The sequence below is a fragment of the Toxotes jaculatrix genome, chromosome 14 (genome assembly GCF_017976425.1).
Source record: "Toxotes jaculatrix isolate fToxJac2 chromosome 14, fToxJac2.pri, whole genome shotgun sequence".
Taxonomy (NCBI): domain Eukaryota; kingdom Metazoa; phylum Chordata; class Actinopteri; family Toxotidae; genus Toxotes; species Toxotes jaculatrix.
Genome location: NC_054407.1, coordinates 9,336,641 through 9,354,317, shown reverse-complemented (window position 1 = coordinate 9,354,317; position 17,677 = coordinate 9,336,641). Strand labels below are relative to the sequence as shown.

Here is a 17,677-nt window from a genome sequence, read left to right as displayed (position 1 = left end):
TATTTTTTATTTTTTGTTCTATCATAGTACGTTCAATTAACTGTCTTAAGCAGAGGAATTAATTAAAACCTGAATATAAATTATTAGCTAGTAACGCTAACGTACACTAATGTACACTTTTTAGGCTAACCCTTAGCCCTGTAATGTATTATAATAATAATGATGATAATAATAATAATAATAATAATAATAATAATAATAATAATAATCCGTCAAACAATGTTTAAGTTTCTTAAAGAGCCTTGGCCCCCTCTTTTGGTCATCTACCATTAATGCAGGTTAAAATGTTTGCAGTTTAAAATGAGAGCTCCTAATCAACATTCATTCATTAAAATGTAATTGCAGTTATTGTGTTTCTGCAAAGATGAGTTTGTATGATGTTTGTAGGTATTATCATTTCATATTGATGGTAAATAGACACTGAGTCCTTTGGTTCAACACATTTGAATGGCAAATAAAGGCCTTGTTCATAGAAATCATTTTAACTTGCAGGAAATGCACCGGTGTAACCATTAACATTAATAGGTTTTGTTAGATTCAAGTGTCCATATTAGGGTGACAGTGACCCAGCATGCACAGCGGTATGTGCACATATTTGAAGCAGCTAAATGGGATTCAGCCATCATTGATATTATTTACACCTGTGTTTTTCCTTCTGACACGCCAAAATCAATCCTCTGAAAAATACCCATTTGTTTATGCAGTGCCATGAAGAAGTGCAGTTTCATACCATGCCCCCCCCCCTGTGATTTTGTTTTCCTAGACATGCACTGAAATTTGCGAATTATGGTTGTTAGTATTTTCAGTTACACAACTGACTTATACTGAAAGAAAACGTCACAGCTTATCAAACAGCACAGAAAACCAACTACACAATAGGTTCACAAATAGTTATATAAAAAAAGCAAGTAAATAATACCATAGTACAAGAAATAGTTTACCAAACTAATTGTTCAGCCAACACTCATACATAACTTATAATACTCATAACGTGACATGTCAAAATTCAAAACTGTAAAAAATGAAAACAGTTTGAGTGGCAGGATTCTTTAGGGCCCTCCTCCCGTTGGTTGGTCTGAGTACTTAATTACACCATTCCCCTCTCTTCTACACCCATGTTGTTAATATGACCCAGTCGCTAATAATAATGTTTATTATTTTTAAATAGCTACATTAAGAGCTGGAATTGAGAACACGACGTGTGAGCAGGCTGGCTTTCAGTGCTAACAGTGGGAAAGCGCTGTGCTCTGCCGCTGCTCCTCTCGCCCAGTGCATTGTGGTCTGTGTGCTAAAGGAAGCTGTTGCAGCGGAATCTGAAGAATTTGAGGTGTCCGCCAAGTCTGCCGTTCATCGTCGGTTTAGTCTGTTTGTACCTCTCTGCACTGTAAGGACTGTTAAGGTAACGCGGCCGATTTCTCTGATTCATCTCTTATTCATCAGTAAGTTGTCTCCGCGCTGGGTAGGTCGCGGTTTCACGGATAAACCCACGACGCTAACATTAGCTATTTAAGTGAACATCCTGCAGGAGAAGCTACTCGGCTAGTCAGTGGTTAACGCTACGCTAAGCTTGTACCAAGTTTCTGAACAGCTAGCGAGGGATGTTAGCTGGAGACATAACTTCTGTTTGTGCTCCTTTTTAAAAAAAAAAAAAGATTTTCAAGAACAAAATTAATATCAAATTTCATGACAGATGTCAGCATCAGTCTTTTTTCACGCCCACCGGGTTGTTACCGTTACGAAAGTAGCCGTTGCTAATTAACCAGCTAATTTCCTCTTCAATACCAGAGTTCGTTAGGAGATTAGTAATGTTAGTTCTAGTTAGCGTTACATATTTATGTGATTAATCTAGGGTGGTAAGGCTTCTTGAATTCGCTCAAACTAGCCTCTTAACAAACTTGAACACATACAGATAACACATATCAGCCGGTAATATAACCGTTTAATGCTTTAGTGAGCTTTAGTAATTTTCATCCTGACACTCTTGAGTGCGGTGGGTGTGTTGCCGATTGTTTCAGCTTTGTTGTGTTTGAATAGAAGACACCGCATTACAACACAACAAAGCAGCAAACATATGACACCAGTTGTAGAGACGGGATTAATAGCATAAGCATAGCTTAATCTCTTATCCTCAGATCATAGTGTTGTAGTGGGACACAGCTGTGTTGCAGCTAGCAGGAAAAGGAGATAGTCTGTTTTTTGTGTGGTGAGACACAGCACTCTCACAAACCAGACTTCCTGTCTCTCTCACAGTCAGGCCTGTAGGTATGTGACTGCATGAACAACCTCCATTTCAGAAAAGGTTCACATGGGCCAGAGCTTTAGCAAAATTAAGTTTTAATTGCCAGTTAATGTTGTAAAGTTTCTCAGTATATGATATAGTTTGTGTTTTCTTTCAGGTGTAACAAGGAGAAAACATGTCTCAGGCCGACAAAATGAAGGTGAGTCTTAGAGAACAGAAACCAGATATTTCATCTGAACCGACATAGTATGAGGAAGACTAGATTCCTACTTCTGGTTCAGTGGCTGTCTCTCTAACTTAGCATTAATAATGAAGAGCTGCATGCTAATGATATGCCCCTTTTCTATGGTGGTGTGGTTTTGTTATAGAGGTCAACAATAAGCCTTCTGTCCTCTTTTGATTCAGTCCAAATTTTTTTTTTGTATTTAAACTCAACATTCCTGATCATTACATTAGGACATTTTGTGCCTTCCAGCTTTTCTCACATTATCTTCGGCAGTGTGTTGTTGTGCAGAACTCAAAGATTAGTTACTTGTTGAATGCTCGGTCTCTCAGGCAGATGCTTAGTGTGCTGCTCACCATCCGCATGACTCACTGATGTGGCTTTATGTGGGCTGAAAGGCCCAAAGGCAGCACGGGAACACACTGCTTATCAGTTTTATCAGTCATGACCTTTGTTGAAAGGACTTGGAAAGGAGAGTTTATAAATAATACAAGACTGTGCAGCCAAAAAAGAGCACACTAAATAAGGAACAGATACCTTTGAATTTGCCACTGTCTGAGTCGCTCTGTGTAAGAGCCATAAACACTGGAATGATGGGTGGAAGGTCTTTTGCAAATAGACTTCAGAGAAGTCACTTTTGCCCTCCCTAAATACCCCAGTTGTTAGTGAACAGATGTCTCCTCAGTGAGTTCTGCTCTAGCACCTATAATTGGTTATCTTCAACTTCAAACTGATTTGGATTCACCTTGCAACTAAAATTAGCTTCAACTAAAGTACCAATCCTGTGCAGAGTTACTGCCTTCCATCTTAAAATTTAATGTCACCAAACATTAAGGCAATGATAATGACTTCTCTCTACTCTTTTTTTTTTTTTTTTTTTTTACAGCAGGGCCAGTTCACCAACCCTGAGACCCCAGGGTACGTTGGCTTCGCCAACCTGCCTAATCAGGTTCATCGCAAATCAGTAAAAAAAGGATTTGAGTTTACATTGATGGTGGTAGGTGAGTGTGTCATCTCTCTTTTTAAGACCTTTTCTAATTTCGCCCTTTTCTTCTTGAAGTTAAACGATGCTTGCTTTATTTAGTTTGGAAAATGATAGTGTATCTCAGTGATAACAAGTTTCAAGCTAGACATCTTAAGTAAGCATGGACATTTGAGGAATGCATTTTGGTTTTATGGCTCATGGGAATATGTTATTGGGATGAATTTATGGTGGAATTTTTGGCCACTCGCCTGCGCAATATAAAGTTGTTGTTGTCATATGTTTTCTTTCAACAATGGCTCTTTCTAAATAACATTCTTACAACTCTTTCTCCTCTGCTGAGAGTCTTTGAATCTGTCTTCAGTAATGCATAGGTATATCTTAGAGTGCACACATGCATTTTGGTCAGCATAAAATGGCAGATGTCACAAAAGTGAAGTTGCTCAGCTGGCGTCAGCAGCAGTGTAAACTTCTGGATGGGAGTGCTGTGACTGTGTGAACCTCTGTGCTTGTTGTTAAGGGGGGAGGGGTAGAAGCGTCCCCTGAACACTGCTCATCCTTTTGCTTTAAAATAAACCAGGGGAGGAATGCAGCCTGTGGGCCTTGAGGGACTGATTCATACAGTGGACGAGGCCTGTTGGTCCCACTACTGCAAGAATACTCATTCAGTGCTTATTTAACCTTCTGTCTGATCTGGGTTCTTAAATAAATCAGTGTTTACTTGTACATTAAGAGTTCTCCTGTTCTCCTGTGCAGATATAAATTATGTACTTAATGAAAAAATTCTGGTCACAGTTACCTTTTCCTATAAAGCCCTTTCCCAGCTGCCTGTAGTGTGCCTGTTATATATGTCAACTTTGATTTTCCATGTACTCTGGCAAATTGCCTGTTTAGGATCCAGTAAAAACTTGTGTAAATCTTTTGCCACAGCTCTGGTGGGAACCACAGTAGCAGCATTCCCGGGTAAAGCACACACGCGTTAGGCTGCTTATGTTTCAGCATCTCTAACGTGATCATAAGATTGGAGGAACATAGTTCTTCCATTTTTTACGTATAGTTTCCTAAATTTTGCTCACTACAGTTGCTTAAGCTAAACAGGCTACTGTAGTTTTATGGTTTTCCCTAAAATTTAATTAATCATACTGCAAGACTAAAACAATGTTCAATGGACCTGCAGGGCCATGAGTTGAAAGACACTTTTGACTGTGGAGTCTGGGAATCAGGCCGTTAGCATTTATTTAAAGTTTGATCACTCACTTAAACTGTGGACGTTTTATTGCCTTTGTTTCTATTGTTGTCATATTGAAAACTGCTTACATTTTTCACTTCCCCTGTGTGTGGAAGTTTTTACCTTTCTCTGCATACAGCCAGTTTAAAAAAAAAAAGCAGCCAGTCATGTTTTTGTTTGCTCATTCATAAGCAGATGAAATCAGCAGATGCGTTCAAATAAAATCAGTCTCAAAGTTTTCAGTGCACGGTTTCATGTAAATATAGAATCGAGCTAGAAGTTCTTAGTTCTCGCTGCTAATTTTAATGAGAGTGAAACTATCCGTTCTTCATCCTGTCTCTGCAGCTGACTGATTGTGAACACTTACACTGCTTCCTGAGGTGCCGAGGTTGTTTAATCAGCCCGCTGACATAGTTTTGGAAAAGAGAAAGGGTGAAGTCAGATTTAGTGTCACGTTGATACGTATTTCCGTGTTGTGTGAGGCCTAGTGTGCGTCACAGTCAGATGTCTTGTTTCCTGCAGCACACTGAGAATGACTTTGTTCTTTTTCTTTTGTTGAAACTGGATTAGAGGAGCTTTTTTTCCTAACCAGAACCTGACTGTGCTTTTGTAATTCTTTCTTATGTTGTCAAAAGGTGAATCTGGACTGGGAAAATCCACCCTGATCAACAGCCTTTTCCTCACTGACCTTTACCCTGAGAGAGTCATCCCTGGAGCAGCAGGTAAAACACACACACATTCGTGCCCACATGCATATGATATATGTACAAACCCAGGCTGTGACTGCAAGCAATTTAGTGAAAATCCTGGACTGACTGCGTCCTTATATTTTATTATCTGTTTTTCCTTCTCATAGAAAAGATAGAGAGGACGGTTCAGATCGAAGCATCAACAGTAGAAATTGAGGAGCGAGGAGTGAAGCTCCGTCTCACTGTGGTAGACACACCAGGATATGGAGATGCCATCAACAGCCAGGACTGGTATGAAATCTTTTTAGGGCGTATGCTGATGAGGAGATGAAGTATTTTTAGATTAAATTACCCACTGTCAGTCCTGTGATCTTGAACAGCAGTGAGCCACTTATCTTTGACAGTTAAAAAATAAGGTGAAATGTTTTAAATCATAAGGGTAGCAGCAGGAGGAGAATTTTATTTAGCATCCGGACTTTTGATTTTATTATGTAGTGAGTAGGCTTCTGGGACAGTATACAGGGATTAAAAAGTGGATATTTAATGTGACCTCTGTATTTTGTTCATCCAGTTTCAGCACTATTATCAGCTACATTGATGACCAGTTTGAGCGGTACCTCCATGACGAGAGCGGTCTAAATCGTAGACACATTGTTGACAATAGAGTTCACTGCTGCTTCTATTTCATCTCCCCGCTCGGCCACGGGTGAGTCCTGCAATACATACGTGCACATACTTCACATATTTCACTGTTTAATCCTTTGTCTCTCTTTGACCTTCCGTCTTTCTGTTTCCTGTCTGACCAGCCTGAAACCCCTGGATGTCCAGTTCATGAAGGCCATTCACAACAAGGTTAACGTGGTTCCTGTCATCGCCAAGGCGGACACTCTGACCCTCAGAGAGAGGGAGAGGCTCAAGCGCAGGGTGAGGACAACAGAGTTGTCCATTGTTGAGGGGGGTTTCCAGTTCCCTGTGATGAACAGTAGCTATCATGTGCTCATGCTCACTGTTTTAGCTAATGCTAATGTCAGAAATTTTGATTAGCAGAAGTCCTGACTAAACAAAAAACGGTACACATGGACCACATTCTGGAAGATAACCTGTTTTTTGTCACTGTTGTCTTTGTAAGATTCTGGATGAGATTGATGAACATGGCATTAAGATTTACCACCTTCCTGATGCTGAGTCAGATGAGGATGAGGACTTCAAAGAGCAAACTAGGATCCTCAAGGTAAACTCTCCATTCGCCGTAAGCCTCTTTGAATAAATATAAACTTTCTTCCTTCCAAAGATATGTTGATGGTTTTTACCACAGAATGTTTTTGTTTGTCAAGGATAAAATCATCTCTGTATCCTCCATCGAAGTGTCATAATTGTTTATGTGGGTGGTTGAACCATGAGAACAGACACATGAAATACTCATCTTCTCCAGGCGAGCATCCCGTTTGCAGTTGTAGGATCCAACCAGCAGATTGAGGCCAAAGGGAAGAAGGTGAGGGGCCGCCTGTACCCCTGGGGGGTGGTGGAGGTGGAGAACCCAGAACACAACGACTTCCTCAAGCTGCGGACCATGCTGATGTGAGTGTTAGAGGATCTAGAGGAGGCTCTAACCCAAGGAAGGAAATTTGATAAAACGTTACATATGTTCTAAATCCATACTACCTACTGTGTCAAACATCTGCAGTTTTTAAATCTTCTGTGCAAGAAGCATTTATCAGTTATTGACTTCTCCACAACCCCACAGAACCCACATGCAGGATCTACAGGAAGTGACCCAGGACCTGCACTATGAGAACTTCCGCTCGGACCGCCTCAAACGGGGTGGCAGGTTGTCCTCCCATGGTTATGTTCTGCCTCTGTCTCCTGCGTACGTACTTGTCTGTCAGCTTGCTTCTCTGCACCTCCCTCCCCCCACCTCAAACAGCAGACCTGTGTTAAGACATCAAATATATCAAATAACAGTGTTTTAGAGATGCCAGTGTCGGGCACACACACACATCATGGAAACATTTACAGAAGATAAGATGATTAATGAGGGTTATTTCTGTATGATTCTTTTTCTGTTGATTCATGTAATGATGAACTAGTATCAGTTCAGTAGTACATTAGCTCTAACTCATCATTTTTGCATGTTAACTCCACCAGTTAGACCGTGGTGTTGAGGTAGAACTGAATTTGATACTGTGGGTTGTAGTGGGTTTCACATGGTTAGCTGGTAGATAAATGGCATGTGTAGTTTGAGTAAATGTAGAAACTGTGAATAGGATTACTGTGTGTGTGATTTAACATAGATACATCATCATTTAACCCTCAGTGTAGCCCAAAAAGATTCTTTTAGACTTTCCTCTGAAGCCAACCCAGGATAGGGGAGTGGTTTTACTGTCTTCACATGGCCTCGCCATCTGTCCAATGATGGCTGTCTGGTCTTGATTTGTCCAATCCCATGAGTGGACTGTTGGAGGTACAGTTTTGTTTTTTTTTCCATTTGGGGGAGGTAACGCTGTTCCCCTGACTCTCGCACTCGCTGCTGCTTCTCTCTTGAATCTTCCTGCTTTCATCCCTCTGTAGTTACTTGTTGTAGATGCCCACTTTTCTCTAGCGAGCTGTTTCCATCTTCCTGCAAAGAAAAACTCCACTGACCCACTGACCCTTTTTTCACTTTCTCAATGTGGCTTTTGTTATCTTTGCCTAATGTTACTTAAGATGGTACAACACGCACTCTCAGGCTTGCACACACGCGCGCACACACACACACACTGCTCTGCTGACTCTGACATTATAAAGCTTTATTAATCATCACATGTGATTTTTCACATTTATAGCCACTTACACTGTGCATTTAACGTGGACTTAACGATTCCTTTGTTAATTAACATATATTCTACCGAAATATCAGAATACACAGCGCCATGTAAAGTAACTCTATTTGCTGCATCATTACAGAAAAGGACCGGAGCCGGAGGAAATGGACAAGGATATGATCCTGCAGGAGAAGGAGGCTGAGGTGGGATTTTTTCAGACACTGTGACACTATTAGAAATTATTTATTTAATTTTTTTTTTTTATTGGATCATCCTTCTCAGGAGTTAAATGAGAAGAACAATACCAGTCATATCTGTGAGTTAAATATAAAGCCAGAGCAGACAGGCAGTTAGCCTACCTTAGCAGAAAGACTGGAAGGACCTTTTGAACAGAGCTAGGCTGTCACTGAATCAGGCTAATTTTTATGCTAAGCTAAGCTAACTGGCTGCTGGCTGTAGTCAAACATTTATAAGAACTGCTTCTGCTTTCTTTTTGTTGCTGTCAAATACATGTGTTAAACTGATAAATAATTCAGGTTCACAGCTGGTCTCTGTCCAAGTAGTGATTTGGAAGCAGTTGTTTCTAATTAATAATTCATAACTGGCAGACAGATATTAATGATGGTGCGTTTAGTTAGACTGACAGATGAGGGGAACAATCTATACATAAACCAAATCTCAGCTGTCTAAACCAATGTGCCTTGTTCTTGTTTTAAGTGCAGTTGTTGTTTCCCTGTAATACATGTTGATGTTCTGTGTCATACAGTTGAGACGAATGCAGGAGATGATTGCCAAGATGCAGGCTCAGATGCAGAAGCAGGGAGATGGAGAGGGAGACGGCCCCCACGCATGAAAAGTCTGTGGTAGGAGCAAGACCCGTGGATACACTCAACACTCATATTATGCTTTATTTCCTGAACAATGAGACACTTAATGTCCCTCGTCTGTAACTAACATGTGTAGATGAGACTTGTACAGTTAAAAAATTCTCAAATTTGAATGATAACGATTTTTTTTTTCTTTTCCACTGTAGGAATTAGAGCCACTGCTCAGCTTTGACCAGAGAGAATTGGATTAATAGCAGAAAAGGTGTAAAAGCTGTCTGGTTATTGACGCGTACTGATTGCCACTATCTTCACTCAGTCCCATGTGGGATCTGGAGTCTTTTTTTTTTTAAATACATACAGTAAAATATATTCAAACAGTGTTATGTTTATATTTACACACGGTTCTATTTCTTTCTACGATTTTTTTTTTTTTTTTTAAGTTTTGTTTCCTTTTATTAAACTTTTGCCAGTTACTCAAATGAAGTCACGTGACCCATCTTTAAAAATGGTGGTATACATTTTTAATACAAACCCATTGGGATATTTTGTTACTTCTCTTGTTACTTTTTTTTCCTTTTGAGAAAACCAAAGTATTGGTGCTTCTGTTCAGTGCTTTTAGTCCCGAAACGTAACTTAAAGCACATGCTAACATTAGCTCTGTGAAAGAGCCTCATTGGGAGAATCCACTGTGGTGAAAACTAGTAGCAGAAATAGCTTTTTACGCCATTGTCTCAATATTTTTTGTCAAGTGAAAATGTAACTTAAGATAACACAAGCTTCACATCATATAAGGTTCCAGTGTTCCTCATGTTATCCCACGCTATTCCCAGTTCCTCCGTTTCCTGTCCAAATTTTACCCATTAGTGCAGTTCTCAGATCAGTGTCACCATGTACAACTGCATTCAAGTGTTATTAAGCTCCTTTTGAGTTTGATATGAATTAAATAAACTGTGACCCTTGACCTCTTACAGTCTTCCTGTAGAACTGACAAATGAAGGATGGACAAATGAGGTGTTTTTAGCTGTTTTGGTGCATCTTTCAATTAGATGTATTTACGTCATGTTTCCTTTCTACTGTAAAGTGAAGTCATGTGCCAGGGAGCATTGATATTTTGTGTTTCGCTGAGATTTAAGAGGTTAAAACTTCTATTGTGTCCCGACTGCTGAGTGCTTTGTGGTTTCCCGCAGAGGTTAAAGGTGACCCGATGAGGTCATTGTAGCCAACGTTTCCCTCACCAGCCAAGATGTGAGTTCTTGACATTCCTCTTTGTGCCGTTTTTATCCAATATTAAATTACCAAATACTGTACTTGATACATATATTGTAATAAAGGTTTTATTAAACTTGATTAATCTCTTTTCTGATTTCAGCCTTTTTATCATTTCTCAGTAGATACAGCTTCAATAAGCATGAACCTACTTTCATAAAACCAATTATCAGCTAATCAGTGTCTATTCAAGGTTCATCATGATCCCACAATATATTTTTGTCCTGTTACACCCTGCTGTTGATGAAACTAGAAGAGCCTGAAGCTGCCCAACACACACATCAGCTGATGCTTACTGCCTCCTCTGTGTGTTTCATTTCAGTGAGATTAATTGCTTCCGACAGACAAAACCACCGTGAACCTGCCCTGACTGTTTCAGGGTGTTGCTAATTACAGCTCAGTGTATGGAGAGGGTAATTAACCACAACACAGAGCCTCCATTCTTGTGTAGAAAAAAAGAGGAGAAAATTAAAAATAGTCATTCATGATAGTTTAGTAATCAGCAAATGACAGAAACATAATTAGACCAAATTACAACAATATGAATTATTTTTATAGGTTCTGCAGTATAAACACAGATAAAATGTGTGTAGACAAAAAAAAGAACAGAATGGGACAGTTAGTATTTAAATATGGTACGCAGAACACTAAACCGTAATGGCAACTACCTCTCCCTGTGTTGTGGTTTAAAATAACTTTCTGCAACAAATGCTCTTTTCCAATAAGACACTGACGACAATGGGACATTTTCCATAGACTTTATTATAGTTTTTTCTTCTCAATCTAACAGGTATACACAACACTCTAAATGTCATGGCTTTTTTTTTCTCTTAAATACTCTCCGCTCTTAAAGAAAAACTGTAAAAATATTTAATTACAACTAATTAAAAGATCTCTTCTGGGGCAGGACTGGGAAAGGTGTAAAGGTAGGGAGGAGGGGTGTGGGTGGAGTTCTTCTGTGGTCCTTATCTGAGAAGTTGGGAGGGTCTGGGAGACAGAAAAGAGAGTTGGGGCCGGGGGGCAGGGTTTAGTTACATCCAGCTGGGCTTTCACCGCGAAGAGGGGGTGGTGTTACCATTTAAAGAAAACCTGAAGGAACAACATGAAGCAGCAGGTTAGAATAAAACGAACGCATGTTTTCTGTTGCAATAGTGGACATCTAAAATGCTCAGTTGTAAGACTGGCTGGTGAATCACCTGCACACTCTCTCCATCATGTGCGTGACGAGGCGGTCGGAGATGCCTGGACAGGACTCCTCGGCGAGGTTGAAGGCATTCTCCAGCTCCTCAATGGCTCCTACGCCCCCACCACTTGCCCGCCGCTTCTCCTTCAACTGGTGGTAAAGAAGAATCAAACAAAAAGAATTTTACAAAATGAACAAAGAAGTTTATGGATTTAAAATAAGCAGAGATCAGTCAGGCGTTGTTGCTTCTCGTGTTAATCGATCCTACTATTTTCTATTTTAGTCTGACTGATATGTACAAATAAAAAAAACTTCAGAGAAAACAGTACTGAAATTATACTTGTATAGAAATCATGATCCATTTTTATATCTTCTTACTGTGACTGCAGGTACAACAGTGAACTAACAGGTGAGGCAGAGTCTATTTTTATCATGAAGATGTGGTTTTGAGTACAGTCTTTGGACAAACTGCACTTGTTTCCTGAAGGAAGATTAGAGTCATACTGCGACTAAAAAAAAAAAACAAATTAGCAACATGCCCCACCAGTCAGACAAGTACCGACATGAGCAACCCTGTCAATAAATTTGATGAAATCAGCTTCCAAGGACACTTCCACATGTACAACAAAATGCAGCACAGATCATATCACTGCTGCAGCCCAGACTTGCATTGTTGTCAGTGGAGTTAATGTACCAGGAGTTAGTGTGAGGAGCTGAAAGCTTGAAGTTTTAAGGTGTTTACCCTTTATCTAAGGTCATCAGAAGTATAATGAGAAGCGTAATTCAAAGTTCTGTTATTCCCACTTCCAAGACTTACACCTACCTCTCTGAAGATGGGTGTTACCAAAGCAGACAAGCACTGTGACTTGGGTAGCCTTTTCACCGAATCTCCTGACTATAAAGACCAAAAAAAAAGGGTATCAGGCAAAACAAACAAAAGATCTGACTGTGTGTGTAAGTGTGTGTGTGTGTGTTGCATGTGTCTTACCTCTGAATCTGTGTGTGTATAACCCTTTTGTAATTTGTTCATAGAGTTGGGTCTGACTGTAGGGAAGGTCCACATGGGACATGTGTCCACATCACCATCAGCATCCCTAAAAGAAAGCGGGGTGCACGAAGAGGAGGGAGGCCAAAATATTTACAAATACATTATTGTGTATATGTGTCTACAACTGGAATGTGTGAATGTGTGTCCCTGAAACTCACATATCTGAGTCATCAGAGCTGGACTCCTCCCCGTGTCCCTCTGACTTCCAGCGTCGGTAGCGGTCTATCAGCTCTGTCAGATAGGCCGTCTTCTTGGTGTAACGTGTGATGAACTTGTGTTTCAGAAGCTCTTTGGCGGTTGGCCTCTGTGCAGAGACAGGATAAAGACGAAAGCAGCGTAAGAATTAAGACTCAGTGACAGCGTCGTCAGTAGGTTTTGAATCTGTAAGAAGAATTGGCTGGGATCCGTTCTCTAGTAACAACATCATAAAGGAAGCTTCAGTAATGAATCTACCATCACATTACTCAGATTTAACATATTTTTAGCACTTTACAATAATGTGATTTGGATCATCTCAGAATATGTGAGAATGTGGAAAACAAAGTAATTCCTATTAAGGACTGGGCATGTTAATCCAAACACAAAAAAAGTGTGGCAGGATAAATGAACAAAGTCTCACGCTCAGAACAACAGTACCAATCTGGAATTATTTTCCAATTTTCTAATCTTATTTAGCCCAAACAAACATGTCTGATCCAGTTCAGACCTGCAACAATGCCTGCACATGGATGCAGGTGTTTTACTTACAAAACGAGGGTCTTTATTTAGACAAGCCTCCACAAACTCTTTGAAGGGTTTGCTGTAAGGCCCCTCCAGGGTGGGAGGAGTGTTTTTGGGAATGAGGAAGAGGACTCTCATGGGGTGTAGATCAGAGTTGGGAGGTTCCCCTTTAGCCAACTCAATGGCAGTGATACCCAAGGACCAGATATCAGCCTGTGCAGGAGAGAGATTCACATTCACTTGAAACTGTGACAGGAATTAAAATAGACAGTAGTTTCTGACCTAAAATGATGTGGATTAGATCATTTATCCCATGCTTAAAATTTCATGTGTTTATCCGTGCCACCACTAACACCTTCACACACCCCTTCACCCAAAAAGTGAGATTTAAACAGGCAAACAAACCTAGACACAGCGTTCACTCTAAGCTGTTACACAGGTTGTCTCTTTTGTCCACCCCACAGACTCTGGCCTCACCTTGAAGTCGTAAGCTGACTGTTTGATAACCTCTGGAGCCATCCAGAAAGGTGTGCCGACAAATGTGTTCCTTTTAATCTGGGTGTCTGTCAGCTGCCCTGCCACCCCGAAATCCGCCAGCTTCACGTCGCCCTGCTCTGACAAGAGCACATTGGCAGCTGGGAGAAAGAGACGGAAAAGGAAACACAGTCAAAAAAGCAGGAGCAGATCATTCAAATAATCAGAAAGGGTTTGTTTTCTGAATCTGTTAATGTTTGACATGACAAGCTCAAAACAAAGCATCAATAAACATGCTGTTCCCCATAAATGATGCAGTCCTGTTTTGGGACGATAACCAGTAATGAAGTGTTGCTGAAACTCATTAAGGCCAATTTAAGTGTTGCTTTTGAAAAACCTTTGTCCCATAAAGTTTTGTCAAATGTAATCAGCAGCTTTCCGGATATTACATGTGCCAGATGGATGGACAGATGGACAAAGGGTACTTCAGTCCCCTCTACAGTCTTATTATAGCAAACAGAAACAGCTTCAGACATCAGGAGATGTTCAGTGCTTTTGGCAGGAAGTTTTATAGATTTATAGACCACAAGAATCACACAATCTCTATGGATAGTAAGTCCGCAAGCAATTAACCCAATTTTAATATTTGTCTTCTATCTTTGTTGAGCTGCCATCTTAGCATCACTATTTTTGTGATTCTCCAATGATTACTAAAGGGAAAATTCTCTTTTCCTGGAGAATGTAAGAGCACAACATCAGCTACAGAGGACAGAAAAATTAGCTCCACACACACACACACACACACACACACACACACACACACACACACACACACACACACACACACACACACACACACATAAATATAACACCCTCAGTATGTTGTTAGATTTGAAGCTCACAGATGGTGTTAATGATTTTTTTTAGCTTGTTAGCATATTTCAGTGTGTGGACTTATTCTGTCCAGCATCTGGTTAAGACTGGATGTGCACGGTGTTACTCAGCAGCTCTGTCATCATTGCTCAATGTTCATTGTCTTGCTCAGTTGGGAATGGGATGCTGAATCACAGCATTTAAAAGTTAATGCAGAGTCTCTCTGGTCAATGCTCCAGACTGCTGCAAATAAGCTTTGAATTATATTATACATTATAAAGTATTACATCTGGCTTAGTACTAGGACTCCACTGTAAAAACATATAAATTGATACTAATAAGATGCTTAATGAAAAAGAGTGACAGCTAGTGAGCCCCCCCCCCCAAAAAAAAATGTGTGCTTTGTGTGTCTGCACAGTCATCAATGCATGAAGAGAGAGCTTAATACCTTTGATATCTCTGTGAATCTTCCTTTCAGAGTGCAGATACTCCAGCCCCTTCAGTATTTCCCTCAGTATAGTAGCAATGTAAGTCTCTTCAAGAGGCCCTGGACGAAGCTAGGGTAATGAAGGTACGAAAAAAAAAATCAGAGAAGGGTGGATGTTGGGGGTGTGGGGAGTATAAAAATGCCACTTTGTATGATTTGCATAAAACTTTGTCAGCAGCATAAAAACAGAAACATTCTAACCAGATCCAAAGCAGATCCTCCACCTAAATACTCCATGATAATCCACAGCTTGGTCCCCTGAGAAGGAAAAAGATTTTTTTAGTTTTAAGATTTATAGACCACAGTTCTGCCTTTGGCTGTATGGAGCTCTGTATGTGTCTCTAAACATCTTCATGCTATAACTGTGAATAATCTGTTTGTGTGTTGCTCCAGTATTTGTGTCATCATCTCACCTTCAAGTATGATCCATAATACTTGGTAACAAAAGGACTGTCACACTGGCTCAGTACTGTGATCTCCTGCTGAATGTCTTCGATCTCATCCTCTGCCTCCTCCAGGTCTATGATTTTAATGGCCACCACCTCCTTCGTGCGGTTGTTGATGCCTTTGTAGACCTCTCCGAATGAACCCTTCCCAATTCGCTCCTGCTTGGTGAAGTACTCCTCAGGGTCCAACCGGGTATTCTGGTCCAGTGACAGCAGAGGATGCACTGAATTATTAAGTGTATGTCATAATGATAAGTTGTACCATATGATTTGTGTCTACGAGTTTGTGTGTCTCATGCCAAGCACTTGAACAGCACAGAAACGATGTGCTACTGGCAAACTTGTTTCACACATGAATGCTCTTTCATGAAGGTCAATTAGATCTGACAGTAGGAGTTACACCTATCTGTTGCTTTGTTTGCACAAATTGCTCAAATTCAGAAAACACAATTAGCCTTTGTTATCCCTGTCCATATCCTTTTTTTTCAGTCGCAGCCCATATGATTACCTACACTCTAACTTTGTGCCAGAATGTAATTCAAGAGGCATGACACTTGAAGGTTTAGTGGGTTTGTGTCTCCCTAACAGCAGGAAATGAGTGATGATTTGACTGGGGAGGAGGCACTTAAGGAAGTCATTAGAGTTCAAATATTTTAGTACCTACAGTATGTGACAAGTACAAAGCAAAAATACTGAAAGCTTTTAAAATACTGCTGTGTTCTTAAGTGAAATGTACAATTCCTCATGACAAGTTCAATTTTCACTTGCATTAATGGCTTAGACCCCCCCCCCTATTCATGGAAAGCCTGACGGTCATGGGGGTTCGCCTTGTCTTGGACAAGAAGAAGGGAGGTGACAGTTGATGAAAAGAGAATTTCTGTACCTGGTTTTGCATGTCTCGAAGGTGTGCCATCCCCTCAGCAGGCTGGACGGGAAAGAGACAGGCACAGCTCTCTCCTTCCCGCAGTTATCAAATGGTCCTTTCGGATGTTTTTTTGTTCCTCCCTTCTTAGCTGTCTAGGAAGCTAGCTAGGTGGCTAGCCAACTAGATAAACACCCAATCTGCAGGCTTAACGGGGCTGTCACTCCGCGCACTGTTTTCGGCCTCCAAGTCCAACGGAGGACCGAACAGCCCGGCGACACAACGAGCTACTGGCCGAGAGACTCCATGTATGTCGGCGGTGATGAACAAGAAGAAAGAAAAGCTGCTCCTTCCGTGGATTAATATTTAATTCATATCCAGGAACGCTTCAGCCTGTTGTTCATTTGAAGCTTGAGGAGGACAAAATAATGGCCCAGACTGACGACGCATGCGCATTGTTTTCGCAGACGTTGGAATTGTGGGAGTTGTATTACGAAGTTGACATGTCTGTTGAGGTATCTGGAAGAGTAGTCTTCACGAAGATGCTGCAACTGATATTTTTGACCAGAAAATATATATAAAATATATACTTTACGTTTAAGCTCAATGAAAAGCCCAGCTTTAAGGCCACTTTTCATTTCAGTAAAACTGTCTAGAGTCTGATCCTGCAAATTTGTATGAGACCAAATCTTTCCACACACATCATTAAAGATGGCTTTCTTTTCATATTTTTCCTTTGACTTTAGATCAGAGGTGTCCAAACTGTTCCACAAAGGGTCGTGTGGCTGCAGGTTTTTGTTCCAACCAATGAAGAGCACACAGTGTGACCAATCGACTGTCCGAAGACTGAGATCAGTTGATTAAATGATTCAAGTCTGGTGTGGCTGCAGGTTTTTGTTCCAATCAAGCAGCAGCACACCAGACTTCACTCATTTAATCAACTGATCTCAGTCTTCAGAGATCAGTTGATTAAATGAGTCAAGTCTGGTGTGCTGCTGCTTGATTGGAACAAAAACCTGCAGCCACACGGCCCTTTGTGGAACAGTTTGGACACCCCAGCTTTAGATCTTTCTAAAATCATGTTTAGAAGTCTGTGTTCTCTGCCTGTAAGTAAATTTGCTATTAGCCTGGTGACACTGGTGAGTAAAGTGAATCACTACTGGAACAGACCAATTAACCTCAGTGTTGATGGAAAAAAGTAATAGCTTTATATTTTGTGTTAATTAGCCCAGTTACGTAAACTTTGTATTTGAAACGGCTAATTTGAGTTTGGCAATTGTGTGCGCTTGTTTTTTAACCCGGGTGGTCCCTTCTGGTGTGCCTCTCTGG

The 17,677-nt window shown here is 40.6% G+C and overlaps 2 protein-coding genes across 4 annotated transcripts; one reads left to right on the top strand and one right to left on the bottom strand.

Moving 5' to 3' along the window:
- Positions 1-1,253: 1,253 nt before the first annotated feature.
- Positions 1,254-10,336, top strand: sept2 (septin 2). 3 transcript variants are annotated; one of them, XM_041056140.1, is made up of 13 exons: positions 1,254-1,399; positions 2,397-2,438; positions 3,349-3,463; positions 5,308-5,394; positions 5,529-5,652; positions 5,933-6,067; positions 6,168-6,285; positions 6,491-6,592; positions 6,794-6,939; positions 7,106-7,189; positions 8,305-8,365; positions 8,929-9,025; positions 9,196-10,336. In XM_041056140.1, the coding sequence occupies exons 2-12, from the start codon at positions 2,415-2,417 to the stop codon at positions 9,013-9,015; spliced, it is 1,083 nt and encodes a 360-aa protein (XP_040912074.1). In that variant the 5' UTR covers positions 1,254-1,399; positions 2,397-2,414; the 3' UTR covers positions 9,016-9,025; positions 9,196-10,336. The 3 variants fall into 3 exon arrangements, with proteins under 3 accessions (XP_040912074.1, XP_040912075.1, XP_040912076.1); XM_041056141.1 differs by lacking the exon at positions 1,254-1,399 and adding an exon at positions 1,420-1,439; XM_041056142.1 differs by lacking the exon at positions 1,254-1,399 and adding an exon at positions 2,240-2,262.
- Positions 10,337-10,999: 663 nt separating this feature from the next.
- On the bottom strand, positions 11,000-16,794 carry stk25b (serine/threonine kinase 25b). Its single transcript, XM_041056139.1, has 11 exons — positions 16,370-16,794; positions 15,454-15,684; positions 15,242-15,298; positions 15,002-15,110; positions 13,684-13,841; positions 13,234-13,419; positions 12,645-12,790; positions 12,427-12,532; positions 12,262-12,333; positions 11,452-11,588; positions 11,000-11,344 (listed from the first exon to the last, which is right to left on the bottom strand). Exons 1-11 carry the CDS (start codon positions 16,397-16,399, stop codon positions 11,305-11,307), a joined length of 1,272 nt encoding a protein of 423 aa, XP_040912073.1. The 5' UTR covers positions 16,400-16,794; the 3' UTR covers positions 11,000-11,304.
- Positions 16,795-17,677: the final 883 nt, after the last annotated feature.